Here is a 13,726-nt window from a genome sequence, read left to right as displayed (position 1 = left end):
CCCACATTACCTTTCTGCTATTTACATTGTAAGTTAATTTCATGTTCCTTATATTCCTGAGAACTTGTTTATTTCCAGAGTAATTGTTTGGTTTGATATAGAATTCTACATTGACTATAACGTGCTCGCAGAACTGAGAATTGTTCCATTGTCAATATCTAGTGTTGCTAAATACTAGTCCAAGTCCAATATCATTGTTGGTCAGCATAACATATTTTTTTTGGGTCAAACATTGTTTTTGTCTGTTAATTATCTAAATTATCACAGTATATCTGGGTGTTTGTCTTTTCCTATTCCTCTTATTCAGAACTTAGGAAATAATTTAGATTTGAAGACTTAGACTCCTTTAATTGTACTATGTCTCCAGAAGTATTTCCTCCGTGCTCCCTTCTTTTTCTGGGTCTCCTTTGAAAGTTGGAATTTTGAGGTTATATCTCTAGGTCCCTTTCTTCCTCTTTTCCCAATGTAGCCTACCTGTGACTTTTTTATTTTGTGAATTTTATTTAACTTTATGTTCTAATATTGGTATTTAATTTTATCATATTTTAAATTTTAAGTGCTCTCTTTTACTTTTTTGGTTCTTTTTCTATGGTACTGTTCTGTGTGTGTGTGTGTGTGTGTGTGTGTGTGTGTGTGTATGTGTGTGTGTGTGGTGAATACTATTGGAAGAAGCATTTGCCATGGGCGCCGGAGCATTCCTGCATGTTTTTACTGGTTATGCCAAGAAGGCAAAGGCTTGGCTGCTTTCAACCTGGACAGTTGCTCAGGGTTATTTGTACAGTGAGAAGCCTTAAGGAATGAAATAATGTCTTCCACTGAACAAAGAACATTTATTTCATTTATTATATAACGAGACTGTAGGTGCTGGCAAGGAGGTGGAGAGATGGGCACCCTCCTACACTGTTGGTGGGAATGTAAACTGGTGCAGCCGCTCTGGAAAACAGTGTGGAGGTGCCTCAAAAAACTATGAGTAGAACTCCCCTATGGCCCAGCAATAGCACTGCCAGGGACTTACCCAAGGGATACAGAAGTGCTGATGCATAGGGGCACATGTACCCCAATGTTCATAGCGGCACTGTCAACAACAGCCAAATCATGGAAAGAGCTTAGATGTCCATCACCCGATGAATGGATCAAGAAGATGTGGTGTATATATATACAATGGAGTACTACATGGCAATGAGCAAGAATGAAATCTGGCCATTTGTAGCAAAGTGGATGGACCACGAGGGTGTCATGCTAAGCGAAATAAGTCAGGCGGAGAAGGACAGATACCACATGTTTGCACTCATAGGTCTAACAGGAGAAACCTAACAGAGGACCATAGAGAGGGGAAGGGGGAAAGAGAGTTGCGGAGAGAGAGGGACGCAAATCATGAGAGACTATTGAGTACTGAAAACGAACCGACGGCTGAAGGGGTGGAGGAAGCGGGGAAGGCAGGTGGTGGTCATGGACGTGGACACTTGTGGGGAAGAGCACTGGGTGTTATATGGAAACCAATTTGACAATAAACTATTATAAAAAAGTAAATAAAAAACAGTAAGTGATTCAGATTTGCTCCTCTCCTGTAACACAGTTAACTTTGTGTGTCGGTATTAATGAAGGACCCTTTGTGTCACTGATAAGATTTGGGGGGAAGGGGAATTGATGCCATCAAACATGAAGTAATGAAGTTCTTTGTCTCTGATTCTGCTGTTTTGTGATTTCTGCCAGCATCCATGAAATAGTAACAGGGTAACTTGTTAGCTGGTATGTAAGATAAAATCTCATGTTCTACAAAGTTCTTGACCCCTTCCTCTGACTTTTTCTAAATATATTCAAGTTGCTCTTTACTGTGTGTTTGATACTTCTTTGAATCATCTGTTTCTTCTGGAGTCTGTTTTTTTTTAAATTTTAAATCATGATACGTTTCCCTCAAACATAAGGTGATTAATCTTTTATTTTTTGGTAGTCCAGTCATTTAGCTGTAGAAAGACTAACCTTGGTTAGGATTGGCTGGGAGTTGGGCATAAGTTTGGGTCTTCTGTTCTGTGTAAAGAAATTAATTATGATCTCTATTCTGAGTTCCATTTCTTATCTCTGGACTCTGCTGCTTTTTAACCTAGCACTTGCCCTAACTCTTCCTGCTCTGCAGTGTCACTTTGTTATTGTTCCCTCCTCCATCAAAACTCTGCCACTAGCTTTCTGTTCTCCACAACTTCGTGAAGTCTCTTATCTGCTGCTGGCTCTCCTCCAAGTCTTTGCTATGAAGAGATTATGCATTTTTATTTCTTCCGTTTTGAGGATAGAAGGAGATAAACTCCTTTCTTAATTATATGGAGGAAACACACTTTTTTAAAAAAAGGCTTCAAAGATCACTTGTTTCTTCTCCATTCTGTGACTCTGTCTACATCCTTCTAGCAATATCATGTCCTTCTAGTAATACTCCAACCATACACTTAAATATAAAGCTTTAGTAGCTGGAAAATCAACAAAATGTCCAATTTTGAAATTAATTAAAATAGGAATGAGTAGTGTTCATGGAGGAGGGCTTATTTGTGGCATTTGGTTTAGCTACCAGAGAAGTTTTTGTTTACTTATAGTAGTTTTGAATGTAAATGCATTTTTAGATGAGTGGAATATATAAAGATGCAGTATAACTGCATTTAGTTTCTAAAAATGCCTATGATTTTTGTCTCTGTTAAACTGAATTGCCAATATTCCTAAAATTTGCTTTTTTACTGAAAGTCATCTCAAGGTTTAAATTATATATATTTGGGGGATGCCATTAATCCTAGAATAAGAGTTGTCGCTTGTTCAGAGGGCCTTGCCAGGCTTTCGGTCCACACGGTTTTCATTACAACGACTGAGCCCTGCCCTTCCACAGCACAGAGACGGTCCCAACTATATGTAAATGAGTCAGTGACACTGTGGCCCAGTAAACTTTTATGGACAACGAAATACGAATCTTAGATGGTTTTCACATATCATGGAATATTCCTTCTCTTTTTTTTTTACAACCTTATAAAAATATAAAATTAATGCTTGCAGTATGTACAGAAATCAGCCAAGCCATGTGTTAGAATTACCTGTTTTACTGGCAGCTTTGTTAGTGCTTGAGGACTGACATGGTTTTACTCTGCCCCATTGTCTTTATCAGGCAAGCTAATGAAGAATACCAAATCCTGGCCAACTCCTGGCGCTATTCATCCGCCTTCTGCAACAAACTCTTCTTCAGCATGGTGGACTATGATGAGGGGACGGATGTTTTCCAACAGGTAAAAGAGTTACATCTTTTGCTGCACTACATAATGGAGTTGGTTATGGTTGATACATTTTTGTTTGCCAAATAAAACTACATTTCATTAAGTCCATGAATACAATAATAATTATTATAAGAAATAACAATAGTTTTAAGTCATGTGATGTGATTAAAGTAATTTTAGCTAATGTTATCTTTGTCAGTGCAGTTGTTTTCTATTATTGTGTATGGTAAACACATGTTGACTTTTTCTTTAGAGAGGAAATAAGTCTTTTCATGTATATAGTGGTAGTTTACATCCGTTACCCTTATGTTGATATTAACTGTATTGGATTTAGGCAATGTTTTGCACAAATTTAGGAAATTTTATATAAATTCAATGTAATTTTTACTTAACCCTCACTTCTTCCAGGGTGACAGATATAGAGAATTTTACATGTAAAGTATTAAATATTTATTGAAAAGTGTTCCCTGTTATGGAATGAATTGTGTCTTTCCCAAACACACATGTTGAAGCCATAACCCCAAAGTGACTGTATTTGGAGATAGGGCCTTTAAGGAGATTATTAAGGTTAAATGAGATCATAAAATGTGACAGTAATTCAATAGGACTGGTGTCCTTATAAGAAGAAGAGACACTAGGAGAGTATTTGCACAGAGGAAAGGCCACATAAGGACAATCCAAGAAGATGGCTCTCTGCAAATCAGCAAGAGAGGTCTCTTTAAAAAGCAGTTCTATTGGTATCTTAAGCTTGGTCTTCCAGCCTCCAGAACTGTAAGAAAACAGATTTCTGTTTTTTAAGCCACCCAGTCCATGGTATTGTGTTACGACAACCCAAGCAGACGGATACATTCTCATTTACGTAGTCTTCTCTGTAGAGCAGGGTAATGAATTGTGGCATGGGGATGCTAGTTGTCATCAGTTTTGTCATGTTTTTTTCATCATCATTGCTGAACTCATGTTGCAGGCACTCTTTGAAATGCTTGATGTATATTCTTTCATTTAGCTTCACAACGATCCAATGAGATATGATCTCCATTTCACAAACAAGGGAATTAAGGTATAGAGAGGTTGCTTAGCTAAGTTTACAAAGTTGGTCTCATTTAGGCTAGAATTTGAGCTCAGCAGTCTGGCTCCCAGGGCTCCAGCTCTTAATTATGCTATTAGTAATTAAGTTATTAATATTTTTATATTTACACTTCATGATCAGTGCCTTTCAGACGTAAAACTTATGTTAGTACCTGGCATTGACTAGTTTGGTCTATTTTATTTTTCTCACATGTGACGTTCTTTACCAGGTTATAGAAGGACATTTAGTTCTGTAAATAATCTAGCTCACTAATTAGAAATGGGCCATTAGTAAGTATTTTTGCTTGTTTGCTTCCAGATCCATTATTCATTCATCTTTGTCAGTTTCTAGTTGAATGATAGAAATTCTCTTTTTACCTCCCGTATGCTTTATTCTTGGTCTTTCCTGTTAGGATTCTTTATTTCTTCTCCTATAAATTTATTTTGCCTTTTGGGATATTTCTTTTTGTTCATCTATTCAGCAAATATTGTCTACAGAGCAATGGATGGGTGAGAAACACATACATTGTTCTTCCCCATGAAGAGTGTATAGATCAAGGAGCTGATAATAATAGTAATAATATCATAATGATTAAAAACATATAGGGGCACCTGGGTGGCTCAGTAGGTTATGCCTCTGACTCTTGATTTCAGCTCAGGTCATGATTTCAGGGTTTGTGAGTTCGAACCCCACATCAGACTCCACTCTGACAGTGTGGAGCCTGCTTGGGATTCTCTCTCCCTCCTTCCCTCTCTCTGCCCCTCCATTGCTCGCTTGCTCTCTCTAAAAATAAATAAATAAACATTAAAAAATATACATATGTACAGGTCTTCCTCAACTTATGAGTAAACCCATTGTAAGTTGAAAATATTACAAGTCAAAAATGCATTTTATACACCTAACTACTGAACCTCATCGTTTAGCTTTACCTTAAATGTGATCAGAACACTTAAAATAGTGTACAGTTGGACAGAATCATCTAACGCAGTCTGTTTCATATTAAAGTGTTGAATATCATTGTAACTTATTAAATATGGTAGTGAAAGTGAAAGCCAGGGGCACCTGGGTGGCTCAGTTGGTTGAACGTCTGACTTCAGCTCAGGTCATGATCTCATTGTTCATGGGTTCGAGACCTGTGTCAGGCTCTGTGCTGACAACTAAGAGCCTGGAGCCTGTTTCAGATTCTGTGTCTCCCTCTCTCTCTGCCTCTCCCATGCTCATGCTCTGTCTCTCTCTTTCTCAATAATAAATAAATGTTAGCAGAATGGTTGTCAGTGTATCACTTGCTGACCCTCATGATCGCATGGCTAACTGACTCACTGCCCTTGTCCAGCAGTATGAGAATGTATTATAGTGCATTATTACCAGCCCACAAAAAGATCCAAGTTTAGAATTCGAAGTACAGTTCCTAATGAATGTGTATTACTTTGGCACCATCGTAGGGTCAAAAAATTGTAAGTTGAACCAGCATAAGTCAGGGACCATCCATAATCTCAAATAACCTTAATGTTCTTCATAGGTCTCCATAGAATCTCAGGAGAACTGACCTTAGAGATGATCAGCTGCAGTGCTGTTCACGAGTAGGGCGTAGTTGTCCAGATCCATTCTGATGGCTAGAGCAGAGGTATATATACTACATATATATTCGATATTAATATACTGAATGCAGTGGTTCTTCACTTGTATAGTTACATACGTGTTTTCCTATTTTATTAAAACAAAGTCTTTTTTGGTCTTTGTTTTTAAATAAATTTCTAATGGAAATACTATTTCATTTTTCTCCTAATTACTGTAAGAAATAAAATCAGTAAAACACAATCGGACTGACATTGGTCTCAATGTCAAGGAAACGCTATGGTGTGGATGAGGACTACAGCAATAAAGCAAACCAGAGAGGAGAAACTTGACCTCAATAAGAGAGATACAACTCATTTGAGCTGTATTGAGCAAATGCAGGCCACATGTAGCTGGAGCTGTTTGCTTAAGTAGAAACCCCCAAATATGAATTTTTATATGAAAATGTCCTATCTTTAAAACGTTGGTAACTGGGGGTACCTGGGTGGCTCAGTCAGTTGAGCGTCCGGCTTCGGCTCAGCTCATGATCTCTCGGTTCGTGGGTTCGAGCTTCGCATCAGGCTCTGTGCTGACAGCTAGCTCAGAGCCTGGAGCCTGCTTCCAGTTCTGTGTCTCCCTCTCTCTCTCTACCCCTCCCCTGCTCACGCTGTCTCCCTCTCTCTCTTTTCCTCTCTCTCTCTCAAATATAAATAAAATAATTAAAAAAATTAAAAAATAAAAATAACTAATTTGAACTCTGTGCCAAATTCTGACTATATAGACTGTCAGTGAATAACCACATATATATAAGCATTAACTTCTTTGGTATGCCTTAGACGTCCCTTAGACATACGGGTTTTTTTTATTATTAAGTTTAGAATAGATATGAAAGTTTACGTCAAGATTGTGTTTAATTGAAAAAAATTCCTCAGGTTAATTTTTATTCAGCAGAATTCTGAATATAGAACACCTTTGTTTTTTCTAAAACCTACCCCCTTGCTTAGTAGTAAGAGTTATTTTAAAATGCATAAAAGTTGTGACAGTTAATGATTTTTATGGGAAATTTTAATCTAAAAAATACGGAAGTGCACATTTTGCTTTATTGAGAACTCCTAAAAGACTTTCAGTGCCATATTTCTTTTCTCATTAACTGTTCAATGGCATTTTGTTGAAGTGCTCTTCTAAACTGATGTTTTAAATTTTTTTTTTTTTTATGTTTTATTTATTTTTGAGACAGAGAGAGACAGATCATGAGCGGGGAGGGTCAGAGAGAGAGGGAGACACAGAATTGGAAGCAGGGTCCAGGCTCTGAGCTGTCAGCACAGAGCCCAACGCGGGGCTCAAACCCACGAACATGAGATTATGACCTGAGCCGAAGTCGGAGGCTTAACCGGCTGAGCCACCCAGGCGCCCCTAAACTGACGTTTTAAAACACTGTGCTGTCTGAAGATAATATTATGTTGAGCGCTAAAACTTGGCCATTCCTTGCCTATTGGGGACTTGGTAGGAAAGTAACTTGAGTCATATGTGACCCCCTGTAATGCTTGTGGTTATGTGACTGATGACAGACCAGCCAGTTAATGATGACGGTGTGTTACAAGCACGTGTAGACCAGCAGTAACATTGGCATTGTATTCTGCTTTGTGTAGCCTTGGGAAATTGGTACATTTTAATGAAGACGAAAGCTTTGAATTATATGATCTTTTTAAACTCTAAAACGTTTAGATAGGAATTTTCTGATTGTTCCAATGTAGAGACTTTTTACTTGTAATCTTTTATTTACACGTTGGCTGTGGCTATGTCTTGTAAACCCATCATGGACACACAGACACATCTGGAGTGGGAAAAAGCACGGAGAAGAAAGCAACTGGTGACCGCTCTGTGCTTTTTCACCAGCGTTACTAATGTCCGTACTGTGCAGGGCCACTGCTGGTAGTGCTGAATCCTTACTTTGATGTCAGCTGCCATGACAGTTTTTGTTTTTTCATTATTGGTACAGAAATGCTGAACTTTATGGCAAATGAATGCCAAACATCTGAACTTTATCTCAAATGAAGGCCTTCTATTTGAGACATTTTTCTTATTTCCTGAGCAGTGAGAATTTATATAGTTTTTATAGCTGCTACTCAATGCAAATTAACCTACATTTGGTTTAGAAACTGTATTCTTAACAAGCAGCATTTATATTAAAGTAGTGTTCTGCTCAGTACACTTTCAAATGGAATTACCTTTAGAAAACAATTGTGAGATATAACCATTTTCAGATGGTTGAAATCATAGAGAAGTTGAATAGAAAAAGACTGTCATTGTGGATATCTCCTGTAGTTTGGTAAATTTGTTTACAACAAAACACTTAGTTTCTGATATAATCATCATTTTTTAAAGTGTAAATTTTTAATAGAGAATTTAATAATTGGACATTAATTCTATTATACATTTGTAATTTTCGTCAGATGTCAGTATTTTTCTTTAATAACTGCTTAAGTGAAATCCTAGGTTAAATGTGAAGGTGAAGGTTCAGAGAACCTAGCAGTATTCATTCACAAGCTCTTTTTCCGCCAATAGCACATTACAATGAATAAACACAATAATTAAGGTCTGGAAAGCCACTTGGGTCTTCAGAATAAATACTCTTTCCAAAACTCGCACAAAAAAAAACAACCACCATAAAATGTTAGATGAATGATAAAGATTGCTGGGATATTATATTTAGTATTTTTTATCTTCTGTTTTACAGCTCAACATGAACTCTGCTCCCACGTTCATGCATTTTCCTCCAAAAGGCAGACCCAAGAGAGCTGATACTTTTGACCTTCAAAGAATTGGATTTGCAGCTGAACAACTAGCAAAGTGGATTGCTGACAGAACGGATGTTCATGTATGTTTTTATTCCCTGCAGTTTTAATAATAGGCTAATTAGTTTGCTTTGTTAGAGCACTGTAATAAGGCCACAGGATTTTAAAAATTACTCTGTACAACATTTTGTCTTGCTTAGAAAAAACTGTACTCTGAACTTTGAGATAGGTGAATTTAAATGGGCTTTTGGAATAATGGTACATTGATATTTTAGGAACCATTAAAAAGTACATGAGTTAGGCACAAAGTAATTTCAGAGGCTAAAATATATATGGAATATTGTTCCAAGGTATTAGTTAAGACATTATAATTAAAAAGATGTGTAATTTTTATTTAGCTTTTGGGCAAATAAAAATGATACAATACTTCACAGGAGTCACATGAGAAAATACTCCCATATGCTGTTCGTGGGACTGTGGAATAACTATTTTAAGTGTGTGTGTAATGTCTTTATTTTAAGTAATTTAACAATTCAACTTCTTAACCTAAGGACATAATTAGGGATGATTCAAATACTTAGCTATAGAAATTTTAATGTATTTATTTATTTATATTTTTATGCATGTATTTTTTAGAAATATTTTTAAATAACATTCACTATAGTAGAAAAAAATTGGCAATATGTCATATACTGAAAGATAGACTAGTTAAATGTACTGTAGTATGGACAACAGTGGTCTGCAGGTGCATATGACCTAGAAGCTCAGAGTGCAGGTCAGAAAAATAATATTTATTACAGTAGGATCTATAATTTTGTCTTAAGCCATAAATAGGAGTGTGGATATGTAGACTCTTTATTCAGGAAGTGAACAAACCAAAATCTTGATGGTAGTTAATGTCTATGTGGAGGGCTTACGGCTGCTTTATTCATAGTTTAAAGTACATTTCTTCTTAAATATGTGATTTTAACATGAGGTATAAACACATTTATTCTTAGTCAAGATGGGTGTCTCTCATCACTGTTACTTTATTTACATCATAGGTTTTGATGATATTTTGGCAACTAAACCCATTTCTTAACTCCATTTTCTTAAATGTTTTGGCAAATAGTTCTGCAACAGTATCATTTAGTTCATACAAGATGCTGAGGGTAATGTTGAAAAAGTACTATTAATTCTTTATAAGAGTTACTGAATTTTAATCAGGAATGATTCTAACCTGTTGCTCATACCTACACGTTGTTAGTTTATAAATATACTTTTGCTAAAAAAATCTGTTTGAGGGGTGCCTTGGTGGCTCAGTTGGTTAAGCCGCTGACTCTTGATTTTGGCTCAGGGCATGATCTCATGGTTGTGGGACTGAGCCCCACTTTGGGCTCTGTGCTAAGTATGGCACCTGCTTAAGATTCTCTCTCTTTCCCTCTCTCTATGCCCCTCCCATGCGTGTGCACACTCACTCTCTTCTCTCTCTCAAAAAAAAAAAACCTATTTGGAAATAATTTCAACCTTTACAAAGTTTCACACATGAAAATAATACAAGTGGTACCAATGTATACCTGTATCAACTTGACCTGTACTCAATATTTTACCCCTTTTGCTTTGCTATTCTATTCTCTCCTACTCCCATCTTTATACACACATACTTCACAGGTACACACAGGTTTTTTCTCAAGGTGAACTGTGTTTCCTGAGAAAGAGGTAAGAACAGTATAGATATCACCTTCAAAGATTTACATGGATGTAATATTTTTATTTGAGCTACTGTCTGTATTCTCATCTTGTCAGTTGATGTAATAATATCCTATGGTAACATTTTATTGCCTTGAGTACAAGATCCACTCTAGAGTTAGGTATAGCATTTAGTTGTCAGGATTTTTTAGCCTCTTTTAATCTAGAATATTTCCATAATCCATCTTTGTCTTTTAGCCACATTGACATTTTGAATCTGTTTCCGTTTCTTAAGTAGAATGATCCTCTTTTGATATGCCCGATATTTATTTATTTTTTCCTCATATGTGTTTATGATTGCATTCTACTTGTACATTCTCAAACACAACACTACACAATACTACATAGGTTATTTTTTGTTCTACTGACATCGTTATGCACACTATATCTATCTGACCCTCACTGATGATGTTGAATTCTGGTCAAGATGTTTTCCATTTCTCCACTGTAGAATCACTGTCTTCCCCCTTCTTTATTGTTAGTAAGCTGAGTGGAGACATCTTAAGATTAAAAAAATACTCTGCCCCTCATCAAAATTTTCTTCTAGATCTCGCATCCACTGGTAATATTGCTGTGATTGAGATTTTACCATGATGTTTGCAAAATGATAATGTCCCACTTGTGCCTGTCACTCCATATTTCTAGTTGGCCTTCAGCATTCTACTGTGAGCAGGAGTCCTCCCCTCCTGTCAGTCAATTGGTCTGTCATTGGTAGGGACTCACAGGTTGCATTTTTTCTACAGTGGTTTGTAAGTTATTACTGAAATGTTTTGGTGCTAAAAATGTTCTAGATTTGACCAATGGGATCTTCTTATGCTGGCTGTTACGTCTTTGTGACACCTCTCCATCATTTTCCTTTAACCATTTTCTTACTTTTCTGGCCTAACCGTATGTTTCAGGCTTATCTACCTTATCTGCCCTATGTGTCACTCAGTTAGCCATCACTCCTCAGAATGTATGTTGCCTTTAGTGAAATGTTATTAGAACCAAGAACTGTATATAATTTGAAACCGTGACGTCATAGAAATGCATTCTAGTTTGTAAAAACAGCTTTTAGACTTGAGGTGTCTAGGTAGCTCAGTTGCTTGGCATCCTACTTCGCTTTAGGTCATGATGTCATGATTCGTGAGCTTGGGCTTTGATTCTGTGTCTCCTCCTCTCTTGAACCCTCCCCAACTCATGCTCTGTCTCTGTTTCTCTCTCTCAAAACTAAATAATAAACATTAAAAAAAATAAAATAGATAGCCTTTATGCTTTAGTGGAGACATCAAGAAAATGAAAAGCCACAGAAGGGAAGAAAATACTTGCAAATAATTTTTTGATAAAGGACTTACATAGTATGTATATAGGAATCTTATAACTGAGTAATAAAAAGACAACCCAATTACAAATGGACAAAAAAATCTGAATAGACATTTCTATAAGGAAAATATGCAGATGATTAATAAGTCACCGAAAAGATGTTCATCATCATTAGTCATCAGAAACATGCAAATCAAATCTACAGTGAGATAGTATCTCACACCCACTAGGTTGGCTGGGATCAGTAGTGAGAAGATAATATTTTGGCAAGGAAGTGGAGAAATCCAAATTCTCATTTACTCCCAATGGGAATATAAAGTGGTGCAGCCACTTAGGAAAACAGTCTGTCAGCTCTTTAAGTCAAGGAACATAGTGTTACCATATCACCTAGCAATTCTACTCTTATGTACCCAAGATAAATGAGAATATGTACCCACACAAAATCTTGTCCAAGAATGTTGATGGCAGCATTATTCACAAGAGCCATAAAGTGGAAACAACTGAAATGCCTATTAGCTGATTAATGGATATCACATTGTGGTGTATCTGTCCAATGGAGTGTTCAGGCATAAAAAGGAATAAAGTACTGAAACATGTTACAAGAAGAACTTGAAACCATCATGCTAAGTGGGAGAAGCCAGTTACAGAAGACCACATTTTATATGAAAAATCCAGTATAAGAGACATCCATACAAATAGAACGTAGATTCTTTGTTGCTTAGGTTTGGAGGGTGAGGAGAATAAGGGATTTTGCTAAAGGTTTCCATTTGACCTAATTGGAATAATCTGATACTGACTTTGGTGATGGTTACGCAATCCCTTGAATATACTGCAAACCATTAATTGTACACAGGGTGAATTGTAGGGTATGCATATTATCTCTTGGTAAAGATGTTTTAAAAAAAATCTTAAGATGTTGAAGATGTTAAAATGCCCCAATTTGGAATAATACATGTATTACACTCACGTCTAGTCCCTACCCTGTACTAAATGATCCCATCTTCCATGGGTGAAACATAGCAGGTCTGGGTTGAATGTAAATCATGTTTGCATATGTGAACTATACTCGTCTAATGCAAATCTTTTTACACAGCCATGATGTTGGAACCCATTTGTTTTTGATTTGTAAAGAGTAATGGGAGTGTTAGTTCCACATATGAAAAGTAGGGTTTCATCTTCCTAAAGTTAGGTGTTGAAAATTGGAAGGACTAGAATATGGTCAAGAGTGAAACACTTTCACTTTATTCAGCTCCTAAAATTTTTGTTGCACGTTTGCAGATTCGAGTCTTCAGACCACCCAACTACTCCGGCACCATTGCTTTGGCCCTGTTAGTGTCGCTTGTTGGCGGTTTGCTCTATTTAAGAAGAAACAACTTGGAATTCATCTATAACAAGACTGGTTGGGCCATGGTGTCTCTGGTATGTTTTTATTTTACTATGCTTTTTCTGTTTCTTTGTATAATATTGTAAGTGGTATGGTTGTTGAATTTCAACAAAAGTGTTAAAGTATTTCGGTAAGAAGAGAATAGTCTTCAACAAATTACACTGGAACAGTGAAATACCCTCGTGTAAACAATGAACCACAGTCCTTACTTAGCTCCTGCCACATTCACATTACTCACAATGGATTGTTGTTCCCTCTGTAAAAGCTAACATGATAAAGCTTCCAGAAGAATGCAAAACCTTTTTGACACAAAAAGCATGAACCATGAAAGAGAAAATAATAAATACCACTTAATGATGATGTAAAAATTTGCTCTTCAAAAGATACTGATAACAGAATGAAAAGGCAATCCATAGAAAATATTTGGAAAATGCATGTGTGTGGGACATGTAAATAGAATATGTAAAGAATTGCTGCTACCCAATGACAGAAGTCATGGTTATCAAAAAGAGACTGCGTAGGCAGCCTTTCTCCCCCACTGAAGATCTATAAACCCGGAGAGAATGCAAAGGTCATCAAGTATTTGGTGTTTCTAAAAAGTAAGTGTTAGCAAGTATCAGGTAAGAATTCCACTTTTCAAGATGACAGTTAC

At 36.6% G+C, this 13,726-nt stretch overlaps 1 protein-coding gene across 6 annotated transcripts in view; it reads left to right on the top strand.

Annotated features, from left to right (window-relative positions):
* The window catches only part of TUSC3 (tumor suppressor candidate 3), a 241,272-nt gene that overhangs the window by 107,304 nt on the left and 120,242 nt on the right, over positions 1-13,726 (top strand). For all 6 annotated transcript variants that reach the window (XM_029935228.1, XM_029935211.1, XM_029935205.1 and 3 more), the window contains exons 3-5: positions 3,140-3,257; positions 8,603-8,743; positions 12,969-13,109. In XM_029935228.1, the coding sequence (XP_029791088.1) occupies positions 3,140-3,257; positions 8,603-8,743; positions 12,969-13,109 (400 nt within the window). The remainder of the gene's footprint in view (positions 1-3,139; positions 3,258-8,602; positions 8,744-12,968; positions 13,110-13,726) is intronic.

Source organism: Suricata suricatta, chromosome 1 (assembly GCF_006229205.1).
Source record: "Suricata suricatta isolate VVHF042 chromosome 1, meerkat_22Aug2017_6uvM2_HiC, whole genome shotgun sequence".
Taxonomy (NCBI): domain Eukaryota; kingdom Metazoa; phylum Chordata; class Mammalia; order Carnivora; family Herpestidae; genus Suricata; species Suricata suricatta.
Note: the sequence above shows the minus strand (reverse complement) of the source record. Positions and strands in the feature narration are given on the sequence as shown.